Consider the following 23,901-nt stretch of genomic DNA (forward strand, 5'->3'; position numbering starts at 1 on the left):
GTACTGCTTTCAACACAATGACATGGCTCTGCATACATAGTATTCTTTCTGGTTCCAGGCGCTTGTGCAAAATACGTTTACATAAAGAGCATTCGGAAAGTATTCAGACCCCTTGACTTTGTCCACATTTTGTTACGTTACAGCCTTATTTTAAAATTGTTTAAATTATTTTTTCCCATCAATCTACACACATTACCCCATAATGACAAAGCAAAAACAGGTTCTCAGAAATGTTAGCAAATGTATACAAGATTTTAAAAAATGAAATATACATTTACATAAGTATTCAGACCCTTTACTCAGTACTTAGTTGAAGCACCTTTGGCAGCGATTACAGCCTCGAGTCCTCTTGGGTAGGACGTTACAAGCTTGGCACACCTGTATTTGGGGAGTTTCTCCCATTCTTCTCTGCAGATCCTATCAAGCTCTGTCAAGTTGGATGGGGAGCGTCGCTGCACAGCTATTTTCAGGTCTCTCCAGAGATGTTCGATCCGGTTCAAGTCCGGGCTCTGGCTGGGCCACTCAAGGACAATCAGAGACTTGTCCCGAAGCCACTCCTGCGTTGTCTTGGCTGTGTGCTTAGGGTCGTTGTCCTGTTAGAAGGTGAACATTCACCCCAGTCTGAGGTCCTGAGTGATCTGTAGCAGGTTTTCATCAAGGATCTCTTTGTACTTTGCTCCATTCATCTTTCCCTAGATCCTGACTAGTCTCCCAGTCCCTGCCGCTGAAAAACATCTCAACAGCATGATGCTGCCACCACCATGCTTCACCGTAGGGATGGTGCCAGGTTTCCTCCAGACGTGATGCTTGGCATTCAGGCCAAATAGTTCAATCTTGGTTTCATCAGACCAGAGAGTCTTGTTTCTCATGTTTTGAGTCCTTCAGGTGCCTTTTGGCAAACTTAAAGCGGGCTGTCATGTGCCTTTTACTGAGGAGTGGCTTCTGTCTGGCCATTCTACCATAAAGGCCTGATTGGTGGAGTGCTGCAGAGATGGTTGTCCTTCTGGAAGGTTCTCCCATCTCCACAGAGGAACTCTGGAGCTCTGTCAGAGCGACCATCGGGTTGTTGGTCACCTCCCTGACCAAGGCCCTTCTCCCCCAATTGCTCAGTTTGGCCGGACGGCCAAACTTCTTCCATTTAAGAATGATGAAGGCTACTGTGTTCTTGGGGACCTTCAATGCTGCAGAAATGTTTTGGTACCCTTCCCCAGATCTGTGCCTTGACACAATTCTGTCTCGGAGCTCTACGGACAATTCCTTCGACCTCATGGATTGTTTTTTGCTCTGACATGCACTGTCAAATGTGGGACCATATATAGACAGATGTGTGTCTTTCCAAATAATGTCCAATCAATTGAACTGACCACAGGTGGACTCCAATCAAGTTGTAGAAACATCTCAAGGATGATCAATGGAAACAGGACGCACCTGAGCTCAATTTCTAGTCTCATAGCAAAGGGTTTGAATACTTATGTAAATAAGGTATCTGTTTTTTATTTTTAATACATTTGCAAAAATGTCCAAAAACCTGTTTTCACTTTGTTATTATGGGATATTGTGTATAGATTGATGAGCAAAAAAGATCATTTCATCAATGTTTGTGTCCCTCTCCAGAGACAGAGGCTTGATATCAGGGATGTTAATGTATAACAGCAACTGCCTCCAGAGGCCTGATAGTAGCCTGGGTCGTGCCCGCTGGATCATACTTCCCCTGGGGCTTATCTGAGGCACATGGCCCTCGCGGCTCTGCCCCCACTCCTGATAGGTCAGTAGACTACACCAGCACCTGCCATGGACCTCTCCAGCAATCACAGGTCAATATTTGATTTAGGCCTAGACTATTAGACTAGAGCAGCCAAACATTTGCCACCATAAAAACAGAGCAAACACATTCAGTTAAAAAAATCATAAATCTTAGCAGGTATCTTCATCCAAATAGATTTGAGAGATATGGATAATTTACATTAGAGGTAGAATATTGCAAATGGTTGTGTTTTCATATGTATGTCATTAATGTTTGTTGAAATGTATGTATGTGAATGTTAAGTTGTCTATTGTTTTTGTCTATGAATGTATTTGTACTGTAAAAAAAAAAGTATAATAAATTATTTTATAAAAGCAAAAACACACACCAAAAATGACTTCAATTCAAATGCACAATCAGGTCGTAATTTAAAAACTGGTAGGGATCTGGTACAATGGAGATGTGCTTCCTTCTCTCTCCCACGTGTCCTCCTCCTCCACCACCTGTATGTTTCTGCTCCACTGGGTGGAGGAGTCTAGCATTCCTTCCCCCTGCAACTCCACCCTCTGATCTCCCCCACACTCACATCTCACCACCTCACGCCCATATGTACCCCAGACCCCTGCCTCCCTCCCACATTCCACACCGAGTCTCAGCCATGACTAACTCAATTTGCTCTGCGCAGGTCTCTGTCAGAAAAGGTATCATCCAAAACCACAGTCAATTGAGTGCAGGGTCAACCTGGCCCTGATACGCTGAGGCTAACTGTTCCTCAGGGAAACACAAAAATGATGTGTGTCTACGGACAGAGACAAGCACTGAGGGGTATCTCCCATTCTCATCTCCCACTCATCCCTGACATCTTAATGAGGCGTACAAACAAACTATGAAGTGCAGCGGTCAGCTCAAATCGACATTGAAAGCATCGACAACATGTAATTTAGGAGAAAATAGGTTAAGACAGAGAAGTGATGTACACAATATGATCTCATTAACATTTTGAATAGTCGAGCTCCTGATATGTGATGACGGTAGTACTTGGCACACACCCCACCAACGATGCTGTCCTTGGTGTGTGTTGAGGGCCAGTGTGGATTGGCACCACTATACATGAATGCCTTGACTCAGAGGAAGCGGCCGGGGCCCACAGTGTCCATTGGCAGCCGCAGACACTCACGGTGCAGATGGTACCAGAACATCACCTCAAATAAATCAGTCATCGTGCCACTTATATTTGTCAGTGGAGGCTGAGGTTCAGCCCCGGCGGAGGGGCTATCTGTTTCCTCTCCTTTGCTGTCACACAAGGGTCTCTCTCACAGAGATGACAACCCTGTGTCCCCAAGCTGCCCCCCCATCCAGCACCCCCCTCTGCTTTCCTTCTCCCCCTCACCCCTTCTCAAAGCTAAAGTCCTAAAACCCAGGGGAGCTGGACAGGAAAAATACTTAGAGGTCCTGCTAATATATTTAGAAATAGGGACCCTGAAGAATAGAGCTATTGTAGATTCAGACATAAATCTCAGCGTGATAATGGTTGAGAACTCGGAGCCAAAATATGAGGATAATATTTTGTTAATAGAGGACTTCAACATTGTGCACAGAAAATAATCACGATTAGCGCTCAAGTTTTGCCATCTGCATAAACAGAGTGATGGTGGTGGAATTCAATACTGAAGAGAGATAATGAGAGAAAGGAAGGTAGAGAGAGGAAATGGGGAGGACATCAAATGTGCAGAGTTTGAATACCCTGTGGAGGATCTGCTTACGTCTTTCATTTCATGGTCAAGAGAAACACACATTTCTCAGGCCCATTCAAATCCTATTGAGGAAGACTGGGGGAGGCAATAGATTGCATTGCTCTAAACTTAAAGACAAACCAACTGTGAGAACAACACTGTGAGACAGTGACACCTCCAGTAGACAAAGGATTCCAAAACTGGGTGAAAAAAGACAGCCACACCTTTTCATAGTGATCCATGGCCATATCACATTTTATCAGGCCTGATCCACCATGGGGCTGGGGGAGAGATTTAAGAGGCAGCAACAGATGAGGAATCCCACAGGTGTAGGCCTTTTCACTCCAGACAGTCACCCTGACACCCTAAAGCTCCTCCTCTAAATTCTGTGCCTGGACCAGTCAGTCAGGTGGTTCAGATTTCCTGTCTGGAGCCAATGGGTATGGCTGGGTCTGTGTCCCGACTACCTGATTGAAAAAGCCACAACACTGCAGCTAGTAGCAAAAGTTCCTAGTTTGCTAAAGCCTTCAAATTCCCAACTTTTAAACCACCCCCACAACTCTCACACTCCTTACACATTCCGACTGCAGTGTGGATTCCACCGCAACAGCTGGCGTAATGAACAAGCCGTGTGTCTGTGTGTGCCATGCTTTCGTTTCTCTGCCTGCGGGCAACCGCAATCTGTGTGGCTATGGGTAAAACACCATAGAACTATTGTTAGTCCACTCTTCTAGTGCTACCCAACAGCTTATCGTCACAAAGCCAAACAGAACCCCACAAAATAATAATGAAAGACAACCTCTGACGTGAGTGACGTATATCCTGATTTAAGAACTTCACCGGAGAAAACAACCTTGGCTTATGAAGTCATTCAGACATACATCAGACATGGCCTCTCAGTCATTTAGTGTCTTTATCACCTCTTATGGTTGTTTTTTTAGGATATACAGCTAACCTTTCACCAAAATAAATGCCTGTGAAGGCTGATTGGTTCAGGATGTTCAGGAAGACAGTGCAGGGGGCACTGGGTCGGTTCCACACTTCAAACAAACCAGCGGCAGGCAGCGAAGAGCTTGAGCGACTGACTCAATCTATGGTTGTGTCGCATATGTCAACGGACACATACATCAATGGACACTTTTTCAAACCTCTCCTCAGGGACCGACAGCCGTTCCATGTAAATGAACTATTCCAGAGCAAGCACACCTGATTCAAGTAATTATCAAGCCCTTGATAAAGTGAATTAGGTGAGCTAGTTCAGGGCTACAACAAAATGGTGACACATCTGGGGGTCCCAGAGGAGGAGAGGTTTGAAAACCACTGGTGTAGAGGACAAACAATATGACTGCCATCCATCAATCACATTAATGCTCTGTTTTGTTTAGGACCCAGAATGGCATCTTTCTCTCTCTAAGCTGGGGGAGCCCTCTCCTCTCTGTCTCTCTGACATGTGACACACACACAGCTGCTCAGGGGCACAGGCCCCAACACAAACTGACACGCAAAATCCAAAAGAAAACAAGGAGAGCTGTCTCCAGTCCAGGGATTGCTTTTCAACATCTCATGTGTAATGCGACCAGGAGAACAGCTGGGAAGGTGGAGGAGGAAGGAAGTATATGCTTACATCTATGCATATCTGAAAAAAAGAGGGGGATGAATGTATGCAGAGAGAGGAGGAGAAAAGCAGAACCTGCAGAAGTACTGATGTGTTATTGTAAGCTCCTCTGGTAAGAGGTCAGGTATGCACACTCCCTGATCCAATCTGGGGCCTCTCCCTGGTACTCTCCGCTGCCCTCTGACCCCTCCAGCACTAACCAAACACAGGCTCCAGGCCCCCAACAATAAGCCATTATGTCACCAGCACAACACAATGCATTGTTCTGGCCGTGAAAGTATGTGTGTCTGTCTGTCTATGCTGTGGCCATTTCAGGCTGGAAAGACACTGCTCAGTGAGTGAGGGCGTGAGTGAGTGGCACAATTCCAATATATTCACAACGTAACAGCCACAACAACATAAAGATGTACCACTACATTGGCTTCAGTGGCTGATGTTTTTGCAACATCGATTGACCCAGAGGTTGGCTAGCCAAGTGGAAGTCATGTCAGACAAGAATGGAGGATTACAGGGAGGACTGAGGGAAATAGTAGGCCAGTTGGACTTGTTGGCTGGAGAACTCTCCCTCTTTCCCTCTCTCCAACGGTACTGCAAAGGCTATGACTTAGTATATACTTGTGTGTACACTAAAGCTGGGACGATAAACCAAACATGATCGACACCGACCAAACCAAGACATTTATTGTGGACATTTTGCTGATATCGATCATTACGATAAATCACATATAGGACCCTACTAGAGAAATGTGAAGTTTGAAATAAAATATGTTTGCTAATATGGGTGATCGTTAATGGGACAATTGATAGCTACAACATTCAAATTAGTAGTAGTAGTAGTTTTAAGGGTAATATTATTTATTTTTTAATGTGGTACACATTGTTATAAACTTATAAATTGAGATATGGATTTTTGTCCATCTCTCTCGGCACGGTTACTGGTTGTGGTCCTAGTCCTGTGAAGTCACGTTGCCTTAGCAATTAACAGGTGGAGGCCGATGGTAAAGGTTGGATGGGGTGAAATGGTGAAGTCATTTACTTCAGACTTTGTTCAGTTGCTTTCCTGCTCAGAAAAATGCCTCCCCTCTCTCTGCTAGGTCTCTCTCTCACTCACACACACACACACACACGGCACCTATCCCATCAACCTACCCGTGAGGTGTCTTGATAGACACATTAAAACCAAACACCAGGGTTGCTAAGCTAACATTGACTTTATCTGAGCTCCCGTTTAATGGGACAATTCAGTTTCCTTTTGAAGCCGGCCTTTATTTACTAATAATCACATCATCAACATGCTGTTCCCAGTCTTTAATCAATGTACGACCTCCTGTCTAATACAGCTTCATTACTGAGGAATATGATTAGCAGCCCAATGCTAATGAGAAGAGGTGAGAGAAAGATGGTGGCTGTGTAAACACCATTTGACAATCTAATAACCACTTTATGGCCTGTAGTCTGACAGCAGCCTTTCTCTATGGATCTATCCTCCTCATTGAGACGAATTTGGAGCAAATCTCTCATTCCTTACTCACACTCAGCTATGTTTGTCACGTCTGGAAGACGGTTTATGTGCGAGATAAACTTTAACTACCGTTTGTATAAACCCACACCCCAGGCTCTGTGGATATTCTCTAGTTTACTACAGAGCTGTGAAGTGACAAAAGGCTACCCAATGGGTCAGCTATGTTTCTCCAACACTCTAAATTAACTTCACACATTTCCTCTGGCTTAGAGCTAGCCATAAACTGCTCCAGTGTGAGGAGTGCGAGGTGGAGAGGGAGAGATGGAAGGAGGGAGAGATCGAGGGAGGAGGGGAAAGAGCAGACTCTCGACAAATGTGCTGCTACTCCTCATCTCAGTTTTCCATTGACTTTTAGAAGGCTCAGAGGAATACAAGAGTTAGATAAGCAGACAGTATTTATTCTCAGTGTATATGTTTAGAGCATCAGCCCATTTTGTTGTTTGCTCTATGAAGGCTGCCTCTCACTGACACACTAGCATGTAGCTGCAGGGTGGTCCTAGTTTGTACAGGGCACAGCAGGCCCCTACAAACACATCAGTTCCACCTCCAAAAGCCCCCACATCTCCACACATCCATATGGCTGCCTGTCGCCTTTGTTTAAATGCAATACTGGTAGTATTTAGTCTACCTTTGCTGCACCAAGATCCTGTGCTTATAACTGGGTCCCACAACATCTTGTCTCCAGTTTCTCTCGCTCTCCCTCTCTCCCTCCCCTCCCGGAGGACCTGAGCCCTAGGATCATGCCTCAGGACTACCTGGCCTGATGACTCCTGGCTGTCCCCAGTCCACCTGGTCATGCTGCTGCTCCAGTTTCAACTGTTCTGCCTGCGGCTAGAGAACCCTGACCTGTTCACCGGACGTGCTACCTTGTCCCGGACCTGCTGTTTTCGACGCCCTCTCTCTACCGCACCTGCTGTCTCGACCTCTGAATGCTCGGCTATGAAAAGCCAACTGACATTTACTCCTGTGGTACTGACCTGTTGCACCCTCTTATTATTTGACCCTGCTGGTCATCTATGAACGTTTGAACATCTTGAAGAACAATATGGACTTAAAAGGCCATGTACTCTTATAACCTCCACCCGGCACAGCCAGAAGAGGACTGGCCACCCCTCAGAGCCTGGTTCCTCTCTAAGTTTCTTCCTAGGTTCCTGCCTTTCTAAAGAGTGTTTTCCTAGCCACCGTGCTTCTACATCTGCATTGCTTGCGGTTTGGGGTTTTAGGCTGGGTTTCTGTATAGCACTTTGTGACATCTGCTGATGTAAAAAGGGCTTTATAAATAAATGTGATTGATTGATTGATGGTTTTTAAATGTACTTAATTTAATGATGTGCGTCATAAGGAGTCAAAATAACGATACCTGAATGAATGCAGTTGAATTTCATTTGTGATCATAATTTTTTTAACTACGTTATGGCAACCATCCCATGACTTAGTTGTTTCCCCATTTAGTTGGCACAGACATTAATGCCCACATTTATGCATGAATACTCTCTCTCGGGCATGCAGCAAACAGAGTAAAATGCTTATCTTTCAGCTGCTCAGACTCAGACCCTGAATCATTGCATAAGCGTATACAGTTAATATGCCTCTCTGGCAGCTGGGCCCAAACTGTGCTTTCGCTAGCAGCGGAAAATATTTGTCATCTGACGTGATGTTCTGCATTCCCCGTGCAACAAGGACACACCAGGAACAGCAAACTTGGTCAGTAGGGGGGAACTCAAATGGGGTGGGGGGGTCATTTTTTGCCACGTTCCATGGCCTTCTTCAAATCATAGCAATCAACCTGGACTCTTACTCTAGAAGAAAATCCTCCAAAAAAAAGTATTACGTGTCCTGTAGTTTTGAATTTCCATTCCTTTTCTACTCCTAAAGTTGACATATGAAGGTATCAAACTCAGGTCACAAAATATTGATATAATGTCAGGAAATGTTTTCCATGAGAAGTGTGTTGATATGGACTCAACCTTTTCTACTGTATGTTGAGTTGCCATTGTTGACCCACCACAGTATGTCAAATTCACAGTGTTATGTAAAATAGAGCCAAAAGTATCTCAAATTCAATTGGAGAATAATCTCTGATTCTGTCTCAGTATCTCTGAGGTATTTTGTTTTCAACACAACCACCATGCTTTTCACTGTCTTATCAAACGTGTCATTTCAGACTTTACAAAAAAGGGAAGAAGTTCCTTGCTCTAATATCTGCATGCCATCATGAGATAGAGAAAGGTTTGTCTATCTCTTCGTCTGTGTACCCAATAAGGCACTAGCTAGGCTAAGCTAGTGAGTAAACCCCTCCGATATCATCACCAGGAAGACAAGTTGTCTCTTCTACTGTTTAAGCCCACAGCTATCCTTGCCGCCTTGCTCCATTCACGGTCGGAAACGCTGTGGCATTGCACAGCAAACAAACATAATTGCCTAATCTAATCGCATTGCTCTCTATGGGTCTCTGTTTACTTTTGCCTAAGCGTCTCCGTGACGGCTCGACTGTGTTATTGTGAATGCTGCAATGTTCAGGCTCTCAGATCCAATCTGCCTGGGCGCCGTGTGTTTGGGTCCCCCCATGCCCCTTTCCTTTCTCCAGACAGGCAGGAAGGCAGGCAGGCCAGAACAGACGACCAGCGGCATGTTGAGTCTAGGTATGACAGCTCAGGTTGAGCAGCAGGAGGGTCAGGACTACACTCTATCTGCATGCCTCACTTGACACTTGCACACCAGGTATCCCATGTTTACTGTCCCAAAGTCTGTGTGATCTAGGCAAGTTCCATTAGAAAACATAGGGTAGGCCCTTGGCCTGAATGGACTATACCACCAACTTGGAGTTACACAACCACAATTGTGTACAGCTTGTAGTAGCTATCATTCATTGTGGTGAGGCACTTTTTGAAGATGGTTGCCTACAGATCCACTAAAACACTTTCAGTTGTTATTGTTCATTACTACTAAGTTACTACTCACCCCGTGCACAGTCCGACAACAGGATTATCTCACAAATGAGCAGGCAAATCCATAAAAGTCCCATTCTTTCTGGATGGAAGGCTTCAACACTTGAAATCTTAAAGAAAGAGAAAAGTCAATTCACAGTGAGGAAATGGTGCAAGAACACATTGTTATTATCCATATCACATCTTAAGCTACTGTATATTACGCTTTACAACCTAACAATATTATTTCTCACAGTTTATTTTGGAAGTGGCATAGTCAAGGCATTGAGGAAATATAACAGAATTACAGTCCTAACTAGTGACAAAATAAGTTGTTAATCATTTAACAGACTGAAAAATACAAGACGTCTGTCCCCAACACTATAAAATGAGTTTCTGGAAAAGCAACATAGGCTTTTTATTCATGAACTTCATTCAAATGAGCAGCTCTTATTTTGGCCATATGTCCCTATGTTTCTGATTAGAGGAGTTATTCTTTCTGCCAGTTTGCAAAACAAATTATAAGTCATTTGAAATCCATTGTGAAAATCCTTTAGAGTTTTGCATTTAATCTTTGATCAAATCCATCAACATAACATGCATTTCATTTACTGCTATTGGGGAACTAGACATTTCCTCCTCTCATTGTCTTAGAATGGGTTATACACTACATGACCAAAAGTATGTGGACACCTGCTAGTCGAACATCTCATTCCAAAATCATGGGCATTGATATGGAGTTGGTCCCCCCTTTGCTGCTATAACAGCCTCCACTCTTCTGGGAAGGCTTTACACTAGATGTTAGAACATTGCTGCAGGACTTGTTTCCATTGAGCCACAAGAGCATTAGTGAGGTTGGGCACTGATGTTGGGCGATTAGGCCTGGCTCGCAGTCGGCGTTCCAATTCATCCCAAAGGTGTTCGATGGAGTTGAGGTCAGGGCTCTGTACAGGCCAGTTAAGTTCTTCCACACCGATCTCGACAAACCATTTCAGTATGGACATCGCTTTGAGCACGGGGCATTGTCATGCTGAAACAGGAAAGGGCCTTCCCCAAACTGTTGCCACAAAGTTGGAAGCACAAAATCATCTAGAATGTCATTGCATGCTGTAGCGTTACGATTTCCCTTCACTGGAACTAAGGGGCCTAGCCCAAACCATGAAAAACAGCCCCAGACCATTATTCCTCCTCAATGAATCCACGCATTGGGGCAGGTAGCGTTCTACAAACACAGATTCGTCCAGCAGACTGCCAGATGGTAAAGCATGATTTATCACTACAGAGAGCGTGTTTCCACTGCTCCGGAGTCCAATGGAGGCGAGCTTTACACCACTCCAGCCAACGTTTGGCATTGCGTATGGTGATCTTAGGCTTGGGTGCGGCTGCTCGGCCATGGAAACCCATTTCATAAAGCTCCCAATGAACAGTGATTGTGCTGACGTTGCTTCCAGAGGCAGTTTGGAACTCGGTAGTGAGTGTTGCAACCGAGGACAGACAAATTTTACACACTACGCGCTTCAGCCCTCGGCGGGCACGTTCTGTCGGCTTGTGTGGCCTACCACTTCGCGGCTGAGCCTTTGTTGCTCCTAGACGTTTCCATTTCACAATAACACAAATTTAACAAACTGACTTGTTGGAAAGGCGGCATCCTATGACAGTGCCACATTGAAAGTCACTGAGCTCGTCAGTAAGGCCATTCTACTGCCAATGTTTGTCTATGGAGATTGCATGGCGGTGCACTCGATTTTATACACCTGTCAGAAATAGCCAAATCCACTCATTTGAAAGGATGTCCACATACTTTTGTGTATATATATATATATATATATATATATATATATATATATATATATATATATAGTGTAGATGCTGTTGTATAGGCTACAGTTAATCTACCTGCTTATTAAACATGCTAGAAATCAAAGACTCAGGCTCCATCCGCTCTCACACACATAGATCCATGAATGGTGAATCAGTGGAATTAAAACATTCTACACTCAGATGTGGACTACAAATAATAGCTTTGTAAAGTAATATAGCCTAACTATAATTGATTAACACAATAATATTGATTTATGCAATACAGTTGTGTACTATCTTATTAGTAATAATCTGTAGTATAAATTGAAAGTTAAAAAGTATTCCAGTTGGCTACTTATTCATTTTTTATTATTACAGGTCTACAACAAACCTGCATCCTTCTAAATCTGCTGCTTATAAATAACCACATTGTAATCAGGGCCAATAACACTTTCATCATAATACAAGTTAGGGACTTACCTGAAATGTCCAGCAGCAATGATTTGTCTTGAATCGGTTTCCCCACTAATGGCAAGTTTATCATGATTACATTCTCATCAATAAAGGTGATTTAATCCAAATAATTAACAAATCAATGTCCACTAAAAGTTGAACTGCACGCACTTTCGCTCAAAGTATCCGTGGCTCAGTTACTGGATACCCTCCAAGAAAAATAACACTATAAAACGTGAATGTCAAACATGCAGCTCAAATCTGGCTAGTTTTTTTTTAATGACAGTCATCACAAAACGCTCGTGCGAGCCCAACACACCGGACCGAGCGTGCGTCAAGACTAAATACAAGCCCTGTGATCGCATTACAGTTAACTCCTAGCCTTATCAATTTAGGAAGAGAAGCAGTTAGGTCTCTTTTTTAATCCCAAATACCATTTACATGTAAATAATTTACTGCAATAATTGAGCTAACAGACCTTGCCATCCAGGAATCGACCGCAGGAGTGGGAACTGCGGTCCGTCCCACCTCGGGAATTTTTGCCCAATCACAGAGTAGCCCTAGTCGCTCCTCAACACATTTCAAGAATTAACTCTTTCGCTTAGGGCAGTTCTGCTATTAACATCATGGACTACGTCATAATAATGAAAAAAAAATATATAATATTCATAATCACAAATCATTATAGTAAAATACTAATTAAAATGTAATTAATGCATTATAATGTAATTCCAAAGTAATAACACCTGAGTTGATATTCAATTGAACTTCTATTTCCACTATGTAATTAAAATGGTATGGTTTGGTTGTTATAACTACACACTGCCCCAACATTAGGAGATTGGTCAACAACATTCATAAGAGAAAATGGTAATTTGAAGAAAATGAGAGATATGAGAAAGGGCCAGTTTTTCATACTCAGATTAAGCCTAGTCATGGACTAAAACACACTCAATGTAAAATCTCCATTGATAATTTACTCCTGGACTACATTTAATCTGGGTCCAAGAAATAAGCCCTGTATTTGGTAATAGGTTAATCAAGTAACACACCCCATGCACTGAGAGAATGGAGAGGAAACTACATTATCATTGATCATTACTTGAATGAAAGCACTTAGGTATTATTATTGGACAACAGACCATGCGTGTGCAAGAAGATACTGCCACTTAGTGGACATTTGAGGGGATGCGTGTCACAACGGAGTCAGCCAAGTTACCTGTAGTACAGAATCTAAAATAATTCAAAGGTTACAAATTAAATTAAATGTTAAGTCAGTGAAAACATGTAATGGAAAAAAAGCTATTTAGCAAGTCAGCATGAGGGCTCAACAATGCACTCTCCTACATTTGGGCTTGTCTCTTCTCACAGTCTCTGTCACTGAGACACGCTGGCTGTGAGAAGAAACTGTATGAGTCAGGTAAGCAAACCAGGTAACAAAACTTTACAATCATCTTTTTTTTATTGAACCTTATACAGATTAGGCTCACCTTAACTTATCATTCAACCATATATACAACAAAACATACAACAATATTTACAACAATGGTGATGACCAAATTCAAGCAACACCCACCATTCAGACATCCTCCTACTCAGCAGCAATAAATCGACAGACATTTATACTTTTGAGTTGAGTTCTCATTGCAATTGAGTGCCAGTCACGTGTGATTGCTACCAATACAACATCACATGTGACTCCATAAGAGCTAAAAAAAAAAAAAAAAAAAAAAAGCTTCTGAGCTTTGTTCTTTTCTTGGTTATGGTTACTGGGGATGCTGAATCACAATGATCTGTTCACTATGAAATGAATGAAGAGCAATAGGAGAATCGCTGGAAGAAAATAGCAAAAATGTAAGTGAATGTGTGCTGGCACAAGAGTACGTCCCTGTGCTCTTCTTGCTTCTTTCATTAAAGAAGAAAGGCAAAAGCATGACATCGGCCAAATGTGTATGTAAAAGAAAAAAGGTTTATGTCAAAATTATTATAATGTCCAGTAGGGGCAGTGGTATGAACAGGTATGATTAAAAGTCCTGCAGGTTTTGTGAGGGTTAAATGGGTGTTTGATGTCAGATGTATATGGGGTGACATTGCTTTTGGGTCAGTTTCTTTCTACAGGTTGGACAAGTGTGGGATCTCAACAGCGAGTCGCGGAGGCACTGACTGCAGAATAGGTGACCACATTTTGTGGAGACTACTAGTCTCCCACTTTCAATGATCTAGAGGCAGAAGAGAAAAGGGCTCCATCTTAGTTGAGGGGACAACTTCACATTCTGGTAGCTACACAGCAATTACAGTTTGACATAGTCACCTTCACATACATTGAATTATGCTTCTCTTACCTCAGCATGGGTGTCCATACACACTGGGCAGCTGACTGTCCCTGGAGTAGACCTATGGAGGACAAGAGACCATCAGGGTCTACCCTAACTCAAGGTTTTGATTTCAGTGGTCACATGCCAAGATTATGAGTGGATAAATGGATGGATGATGTTGCTTTTATGTGCTCCAATATTCAAATAAAATTGATTAAAAAAAAAAAGTTAAAAAAAGTTTGATATGCCATCTGATGAGATTATCATGATCAGAGAGGTTGTCGGGCTTAGTACCTGGCTCTACTGCTGGCCTGTAGAGAGGACAGGAGGTCGGCACTGAGGCCCCCATTAGTATCCTCCTCCTCATCACTGCTCAGTACGTAACTCTCACTGTCAGCTCCACGTCTGCCCTGAGGCCCTGAGATAGACACAAGCAGATAGACAAACTCACAGTTAGAAAAATACATGTTTGATATAGTAATAAATGCTTACTTTATTATAGAGGACCAAAACATCTGTTAACCTAAATATAATTGTTGTGGTTGAGGAAAAGCAATGAATTACCTTCATCGACAACCTGGTTTCCCCATTCGCAATCACACAGTGGTGGAAAAGAGAAAAATAGAAACATAAAATGTCAACATGTCAGTCTTTCCAACAGTGACAAAAGCATATTCTGATAAATACATTAAAAACAGTTAAATGTATACATAATTATTTGCATAAAGAGAGCTCCCGAACTCACCACCACAGAATCATTGTTGGTCAAGTCAACCACAGTCGATTCAGAACCTTCACATGTCAAGTCCACCACCTCCTCACCTGCACAGCCAATAGACGGGTTAGAATATCCATAATCAACCAAAATGACAAAGAGAAAGGTATAAAACCATTGCTACTCACTGCTAGTCCTGCTGCTCTCCAGCACATCAATGGTCTCTGTGGCTGCTGCTGATGCTGCAGCACGAGGTCGCACACTGGTGTCGGTGACTCTGATACTCTTGGCCGTGCGTCTGGAACTTGAGGGGGCTCCAGTCCTTCTTTTCCTCTGTGTCTGTGACAAGAAAGCACTGAATTCTTAAAAACCAGACACCTTGGCTAAGTGTCTGAAAATTAAACTGAAGGTGTTGGAGGGTTATCACTGGCCGTGGGTGCACAGGTGAGGACTTACTGTACTGCTCATGTTGCGATGGGGAAGGTGTGAGTGAAATCAATATGATCAAATGTTACGTAGTAGTACACACTGAAAAATCTACATCTGTTCCAACTCTGATTCCAAAGTTCTTGGACCAATTTAACAATAATCTGGTGAGAGAAAAATAAAACAATGAAGTTAGATAACAAGCCACATCTGATCAACAACAAACCATTGGCCATAACTAACCTTTATGAACACAACAAACCATTATGAACACAACACAGCTGATGAACACAAACCATTATGAATAGAACATATAATTATGTATAGAACACACCATTATGAACACAACACACCAGCTGAAGTCTAGAACACAAACCATAGCCTATCGTTTACAGTATCCTGAGAGATCCACTCCCTAACCACAAAGTCAAAGCACAATGTTGTTGACAACTGGAAACCTATTAGCTTATGAAACGAATCAAATCTGCAACCCCTCTCTTTCTATGCGTTCATCTGCTTAACGTAACTAAATAAATTTAGCTAGCTAGCTGACAACTAACGTTTAGCAGCTGTGATCACAAAACAGCTTGTCAGCTACTGTAGTTAGCTAATATTAGCTGGGTCTGAGCAGAGCAGCTCATCAAGCGTCGGTTTATCACCACAAAATGGGCATTAACACGGTTTATTAAGCATGACATGTACCTAACCAACTAGCTAATGTATCTGGCTATAACGTTAATAAATGCAATGGCCAATCAAAACATGAACTAGCTAGAATTAACATGTTAGCTAGCTAGCTAACAAAGCAAAGACAACTAGCTAGCTAGCAACCAACAAAGGCAGCTAACGTAGCTAGCTAGCAATGCTAACACGCTCTATGCAAGCTCTAGCTCCTAAAATGGATTTACAAACTGGATTAGCTTTACTTTTCCATAACATCAACAACACAATTCAACATTTGTGTGAGGGACTGGTGGTGGATGTATCAACTGATAAATAATCTACTTTTAAAACTAAGGGTGGTTAGCAGCATACCTTCTCAATCACCACTATTACTACGTCTTCTTCTTCTTCTTCTTCCTCCTCCTCCTCCTCCTCCTCCTCCTCTTCCTCCTCCTCTTCCTCTTGTTCTTCTTCTTCTTGTTCTTCTATGGTACATTGGCGATCGCACCATTTAATGTGCATCCCGCCACCTACTGTGCCGGATGGGAACAGGATTCCCCAAAATGGAACTAAATTCCAAAAAATAAACTACCGAAAAATAATTAAATCAACTAAACTAAATCAAACAACTTTTCAGTTAAAAATAAAACTGATCTGATCCCTACACAGGCTCAAGGGGAACCTGGGAGGGAGGATCTTCCGGCGCCAACCTTGAAACTCTTCAGCTGTAAAATCCTTAAGTCCCAAAAACGTTTCTGCCGCAGCCACAATAATGTCCAGTTTCTTAGACTTATTTTAGACTTGTGCCGTACAGTTTATAACTGTGGCAATGAACGCCACAAAATCAACATTTTTAACACACAGGGTATCTTTTGACTGGAAGCAAACATGTACTACAGGCTGTGGTGCGTCCACTACCATATATTCACTAGAATCACTTGTTTTCTAAATTATTTTAATCGCCTCCGCATAGGAGATTCGATTGACCGCTCTAACTTTTGCCACCTCAATCTCCTTCACGCTTACAGGGCACTCCGGGAACTCGGGATCATGATCCCCACCACAATTTCAACATCGTCATCCTTCTACACACCGTTCTTCAATATACTCTGTTCGTCTGCACACACTTGAAACATGGCCAAATCCTTTACAATTCTTACACTGAAATGGTTTGGGGACGAAAGCTCTTACAGCGTATCTTATATAACCAAGTTTCACGTGCATAGGTATTTGCTCTTCACCCCTGAGATGACTCATTTGAAGTGAAGGGTACTCTACTACCTAGTCAAAACACAAAACGTATGTTGTCCGGATTCTTTTGAGGCTCACTGCAATCTTCCTCTGTTCTTCAGAAATACAATGAATCAAAATAAGACCACTCCTGGTCACTCTGACAGACTCCACTTTTCTCAGCGCATACTTCACAATTTTCGACACCTCAAACGTGTTTCCCACATATGAATCCTTACTCAACAAACGCACCCCAACAAGAAGCGATTCATTATCATTCATACATGTTTCCTCCACTCCAATTTTAGACAATTTTCTTTTTGTTCCAGTTTTCGCTACTACTGTTGTCCATTCCGAACATTTGTTTGTCTTCACCAACTTTGCTCGACACGCTGCTTGATTCGAACTCAGCATCCACTTACGCCATCAATTCAACATTTGTGTGAGGGACTGTCATTGATGTATCAACTGATAAATAATCTAGTTTTAAAACTAAAGGTGGTCAGCAGCATAACTTCTCAATCACTATTTGAAGCACAGCTTCTTCTGTTCTTCTTTGGGATTGGGTTGGCAGGTCGCATCCAACGTTTAATGTGCATACACCGCCATCTACTGTACTGGAGTGCGAGGCCAGTCACGGCCTACCTAAATTCTCTTCATTAGTCCAGTTCCTCTAAGAAAGTGAAATAAAGCCCTAGCCACCACTTCCCTCCCCCCACTACACCACCCAAACACCAACCCCGTCCAGCCTCTCCAACCTATTCACACAATCTCTTCCTATCTACATCATACAGTTCACAAAATATCAACACAGACTCCACCGTTTTCCTCCACTAAACACTCATCACACAGACCTGTTTCATGTCTCCCTATCATCCACAACGTGGCATTCAAACATGTGTGCCCAAACCGTAGTCTACTCCACACAACTTCCTTTACTGACCGGTACACGCAATACAATTGCCTCCCCTTACTACTAGCGTCCCACTCCCTTTGCCAAAGACCGAGCCATTTTGCCCAGATCAAGGACTTGACTTCCTTGCGGCCCAGTGGGACCTGAATAAAATACATGACTATAAACTTGGCACCTGAAACACTGTAATGGGTTTGGGACAAAAGCTCTGACAGGGTCTCCTGCAGCCTGACTCTGCTAACCAAATAAAATGAGAAACGCCATACTGCCACCTACTGTTGTGGAGTATAAATGACTGACCCAGCTCCTTCAAATTCAAACATTGTACTGTAAAATCTGTAGCTAACAACACCGCAAAGTCATATGCCCATTGAAGTAAATAATAAATTAATATATTCATTACCTACAGTAAGTCTGACCTGCTGCCGAGTGAAGCTTAACCATGAATGATTAATGCAGGGATTATTGAAAGACAGGATAATGACCCCCCCCCCCAATTTTTTTTTTTTTCCACAAATATTTATCTTAACAACATTTGAAATATATATTTTTATAGACCAACGTATCAGCTATCACACCATGCAAAGGAACAACCTCCTCATTAAAACCTGTTTTCATAAAATGCACCCAACTGGATTTATGTCAACTCTGTCAAACACCATAAAAGGCAATTCATTTATATATTTATTGTCCAAGTGTGTAAAGGCCTTGATGTTTAATTTCTAGCATTAGATTATTCAAATTTGTAATACAAATCTTCAAAGGTCTTTTTGTTTTGTTTTATACCACTGTATAAATCCACGTTCACGTGCTATCGATGTTATTGGAAATTCCTAGTTCGGACTAGGAAGTTTCCCTTGAACAACCCTCCAAGTTGGAATTACAAGTGTTATTAGCAACGTTAGCTATCTTATTAAGCTACAGTGCCTTCAGAAAGTATTCACACCCCTTGACTTTCCACATTTTGTTGTGTTACAGCCTGAATTTAAAATCGATGAAATTGTGTGTTTGTGTCAGTGGTCTAGACACAATACCCCATAACGTCAAAGTGGAATTATGTTTTTAGAAATATTTAGGCTTGGCATAACAAAGGGGATGAAAACTTATTGAATGAAGAAATTTCACATTTTCATTTTTTATTAATTTGTAAAAAATTCTAAACACATAAACATTTGCATTTGCTTAACAAGCCACATAATAAGTTGCATGGACTCACATTGTGTGCAATAATAGTGTTTGACATGATATTTGTTAAGACTACTGTACCCTACACATATAATTATCTGTAAGGTCCTTCAGTCAAGCAGTGAATTTCAAACACAGATGCAACCACAAAGACCAGGGAGGTTTTCCAATGCCTCACAAAGAAAGGCACCTATTGGTAGATGAGCCTGGTCTCATAGACTAGACGTAACATAGTAAACGTAAATCTGAGAACCTCAAATAAGTGTATGTTACGTTTGGTATGGTTACATAAGACAGATGGTTTCCTAAGGCAAAAACGAAAGTAGGGTGAGTGGTCGGGAGGGACGGGTGGGTGTATAACGCAAACATCTAGCAACCCAAAGGCTGTGAGTTCAGATCTCATCACGGACAACATTAGCATTTTAGATCATTAGCAACATTTCAACTACTTACTACTTTTTAGCTACTTTGCAACTACTTAGCATGTTAGCTAACCCTTCCCCTAACCTTAACCCTTTTAGCTAACCCTTCCCCTAGCCCTAACCTTAACCCTTTAACCTAACTCCTAAACTTAACCATAAACTTAACCATACCCCCTAGCCTAGCTAACGTTAGCCAGCTAGCTAATATTAGCCACCTAGCTAGAATTCGTGGCATATCATATGTTTAGCAAATTCGTAATATATTGTACGTTTGGAAAATGTTGAACATATTGTACGTTTTGAAAATGTGTAACATTTAATATGAATTGTAATGGCTTCTCCCAGATTTACATACAGAATCATACGAATAATCTGAGACCAGGCTGGATAAATGTGTATTTAAAAAAAAAAATATTAAGCTAACATTGAATATCCCTTTGGGCATGGTGAAGTTCTTAATTACACTTTGGATGGCGTATCAATACACCCAGTCAGTACAAAGATACAGGTGACTTCCTAACTCTGTGGCCGGAGAGGGAGGAAACCGCTCAGGGATTTCAACATGAGGCCAATGGTGACTTTAAAACAGTTACAGAGTTTAATGGCTGTGATAGAAAACTGAGGATGGATCAACAACATTGTAGTTACTCCACAATACTAACCTAATTGACAGAGTGACAAGAAGGAACCTTATACAGAATACATATATTCCAAAACATGCATGCTGTTTGCAACAAGGTAATTCTGCAGAAAATGTGGCAAAGCAACTAACTTTTTGTCCTGAATATAAAGTGTTATGATTGAGGCAAATCCAATATAACACATTACTGAGTACCACTCTCCATATTTTTAAGCATAGTGGTGGCTGCATCATGTTATGGGTATGCTTGTAATCGTTAAGGACAGGGGAGTTTTTCAGGATAAAATATAAATGGAATGGAGCTAAAAACAGGCAAAATCCTAGAGGAAAACCTGGTTCAGTCTGCTTTCCACCAGACACTGGGAGATTCACCTTTCAGCAGGACAATAACCTAAAACACAAGGCCAAAGTATTTCAGTTGGACTTAAATCTACTTGAAAACCTATGGCAAGACCTGTAAATGGTTGTCTAGCAATGTTCAACAACCAATTTGACAGATCTTGAAGTATTTTGAAATGAGTAATAGGCAAATGTTGCACAATCCAGGTGTGGAAAGCTCTTAGAGACTTACACAGAAAGACTCACAGCTGTAATCACTGCCAAAGGAGTGCTTCTACAAAGTATTGACTCAGGGGTGTGAATATTGTAATATTTGTGTTGTGGAGAAAATTACCAGGCAGGAGACGGGAGTACAGTTTAGTGTTGTTTAGTAAGAACATCTCGTGACCTACAGCCCCGGGGCCAATAGTGTGCATGTGCACTTCCTATTAGTTGTCATATCATAACACTGCCGTAATTCATTACTGCTTTGTAACAGCATAGTAACTAATATAGACAGATATAGATCACCAATATTACACTCCTCCCCCATAGCTTTTAACTCCCAGAGAACAAGGTAAATATCTTTGTGAAATACTAATGAAATATCTGAACAATACATGGGGAAAAAAAGTATTTAGTCAGCCACCAATTGTGCAAGTTCTCCCACTTAAAAAGATGAGAGAGGCCTGTAATTTTCATCATAGGTACACGTCAACTATGACAGACAAATTGAGAAAAAAAAATCCAGAAAATCCCATTGTAGGATTTTTAATGAATTTATTTGCAAATTATGGTGGAAAATAAGTATTTGGTCACCTACAAACAAGCAAGATTTCTGGCTCTCACAGACCTGTAACTTCTTCTTTAAGAGGCTCCTCTGTCCTCCACTCGTTAACTGTATTAATGGCACCTGTTTGAACTTGTTATCAGTATAAAAGACACCTGTCCACAACCTCAAACAGTCACACTCCAAACTCCACAATGGCCAAGACCAAAGAGCTGTCAAAGGACACCAGAAACAAAATTGTAGACTTGCACCAGGCTGGGAAGACTGAATCTGCAATAGGTAAACAGCTTGGTTTGAAGAAATCAACTGTGGGAGCAATTATTAGGAAATGGAAGACATACAAGACCACTGATAATCTCCCTCAATCTGGGGCTCCACGCAAGATCTCACCCCGTGGGGTCAAAATGATCACAAGAACGGTGAGCAAAAATCCCAGAACCACACGGGGGGACCTAGTGAATGACCTGCAGAGAGCTGGGACCAAAGTAACAAAGCCTACCATCAGTAACACACTACGCCGCCAGGGACTCAAATCCTGCAGTGCGAGACGTGTCCCCCTGCTTAAGCCAGTACATGTCCAGGCCCGTCTGAAGTGCATTTGGATTATCCAGAAGAGGATTGGGAGAATGTCATATGGTCAGATGAAACCAAAATATAACTTTTTGGTAAAAACTCAACTCGTCATGTTTGGAGGACAAAGAATGCTGAGTTGCATCCAAAGAACACCATACCTACTGTGAAGCATGGGGGTGGAAACATCATGCTTTTGGGCTGTTTTTCTGCAAAGGGACCAGGACGACTGATCCGTGTAAAGGAAAGAATGAATGGGGCCATGTATCGTGAGATTTTGAGTGAAAACCTCCTTCCATCAGCAAGGGCATTGAAGATGAAACATGGCTGGGTCTTTCAGCATGACAATGATCCCAAACACACCGCCCGGGCAACGAAGGAGTGGCTTCGTAAGAAGCATTTCAAGGTCCTGGAGTGGCCTAGCCAGTCTCCAGATCTCAACCCCATAGAAAATCTTTGGAGGGAGTTGAAAGTCTGTGTTGCCCAGCGACAGCCCCAAAACATCACTGCTCTAGAGGAGATCTGCATGGAGGAATGTGTCACACCCTGGTGCTGGGACTCATTATTGTTTATCCAGGGTGTGTGCAGTCTATGTGTTTATGTTCTAGGTTGGGTGTCTAGGTTGTTGTTTTTCTAGGTTTGTTCAATGACTCCCAATCGGAGGTAACGAGTGTCAGCTGTTCGGCTCGTTATCTCTGATTGGGAGCCATATTTATTCTGTATGTTTTCCTGTGGGGTTTGTGGGTTTTTGTTTCCTGGTTACATGTTCCGTATGTCAGTGATTTGTAACTTGAGAACTTCACGTATCGTCTTTTGTTTTGTTTTCGTGAGTACGTTTATTAATAAATCATGTTCACTCGCAACGCTGCGCTTTGGTCCGCTTCTTCATATGTAGACGATCGTGACAGAAAAACCCACCACAAGAGGACCAAGCAGCGTAACAAGCGGCAACAGGACCTACCTACACAGGATTTATGGACGCCTCCAAAGGATTCATGGACATGGGAGGAGATACGGGCTGGAAAGGGTCCTTGGGCACAACCGGAGGAATATCACCGCCCTCGTGAGGAGCTGGAGGCAGCTCAAGCCGAGAGGAGGTGGTATGAGGAGGCAGCACGGAGTCGTGGCTGGAAGCCCGTGGGTACTACCCAAAAATTTCTTGGGGGGGGGCTAAAAGGGAGTATGGCAAAGTCAGGTAGGAGACCTGCGCCTACTCCCTGGACTGACCGTGGAGAGCGAGAGTACGGGCAGACACCGTGTTACGCAGTTGAGCGCATGGTGTCTCCTGTACGCAGGCATAGCCCGGTTCGGTACAGTCCAGCTCCACGTATCGGCCGGGCCAGATTGAGTGTTGAGCCGGATGTCATGAAGCCGGTCCCACGCAGCAGGTCACCAGTGCGTCTCCTCGGGCCGGCGTACATGGCACCAGCCTTACGCATGGTGTTCCCGGTTCGCCCACATAGGCCGGTGCGGGTTATTCCACCTCCCCGTACTGGTCGGGCGACGGGGAGCATCAACCCAGGTAAGGTTGGGCAGGCTCAGTGCTCAAGGGAGCCAGTACGCCTGCACGGTCCGGTATTTCCGGCGCCACCTCCTCGCTCCAGCCCAGTACCACCAGTACCTACACCACGCACCAGGTTTCCTGTGCGTCTTCAGAGCCCTGTGTCTCCTCCACGCGCTGGCTCGATGGTGCGTGTCTCCAGCCCTTTACCACCAGTGCATACACCACGCACCAAGCCTCCTGTGTGTCCCCAGAGTCCTGTGCGTCCTGTTGTTGCTTCCCGCACTAGTCCTGAGATGCGTGTCCTCAGCCCGGTACCTCCTGTTCCGGCACCACGCACCAGGCCTACGATGCGCCTCAGACGGCCAGAGTCTGCCGTCTGCCCAACGGGGCCTGAACTGTCCGTCTGCCCAACGCCG

At 43.0% G+C, this 23,901-nt stretch overlaps 2 protein-coding genes across 3 annotated transcripts in view; both read right to left on the reverse strand.

Annotated features, from left to right (window-relative positions):
* LOC311107944 (fibroblast growth factor receptor-like 1) overlaps positions 1-12,291 on the reverse strand; it is a 95,351-nt gene extending 83,060 nt beyond the window's left edge. Inside the window, 3 exon segments of the mRNA XM_084150568.1 lie at positions 9,576-9,672; positions 11,822-11,863; positions 11,865-12,291. Coding sequence (XP_084006694.1) covers positions 9,576-9,672; positions 11,822-11,863; positions 11,865-11,885 — 160 coding nt within the window. The 5' untranslated portion in view covers positions 11,886-12,291.
* Positions 12,292-13,237: 946 nt separating this feature from the next.
* Positions 13,238-17,550, reverse strand: LOC311107950 (E3 ubiquitin-protein ligase RNF4-like). Of its 2 annotated transcripts, XM_084150573.1 has the most exons (8): positions 16,286-16,333; positions 15,281-15,414; positions 15,013-15,163; positions 14,855-14,931; positions 14,674-14,686; positions 14,404-14,527; positions 14,137-14,188; positions 13,238-14,013 (listed from the first exon to the last, which is right to left on the reverse strand). In XM_084150573.1, the coding sequence occupies exons 2-8, from the start codon at positions 15,290-15,292 to the stop codon at positions 13,864-13,866; spliced, it is 579 nt and encodes a 192-aa protein (XP_084006699.1). In that variant the 5' UTR covers positions 15,293-15,414; positions 16,286-16,333; the 3' UTR covers positions 13,238-13,863. The 2 variants fall into 2 exon arrangements, with proteins under 2 accessions (XP_084006699.1, XP_084006700.1); XM_084150574.1 differs by lacking the exon at positions 14,674-14,686 and having other exon boundaries at positions 14,851-14,931; positions 16,286-17,550.
* Positions 17,551-23,901: the final 6,351 nt, after the last annotated feature.

The sequence above is a fragment of the Coregonus lavaretus genome (assembly GCF_964263955.1).
Source record: "Coregonus lavaretus genome assembly, chromosome: 32".
Lineage (NCBI taxonomy): Eukaryota > Metazoa > Chordata > Actinopteri > Salmoniformes > Salmonidae > Coregonus > Coregonus lavaretus.

Bases quoted from the DNA above. Each gene is read 5' to 3' on its own strand.
- LOC311107950 (XM_084150573.1), bottom strand. The intron at 14,189-14,403 runs GTACTAAGCCCG...TGTCCTCCATAG, and splicing joins CAGGCCAGCAGTAGAGCCAG to GTCTACTCCAGGGACAGTCA. The intron at 14,014-14,136 runs GTAAGAGAAGCA...TTCTGCCTCTAG, and splicing joins GTATGGACACCCATGCTGAG to ATCATTGAAAGTGGGAGACT.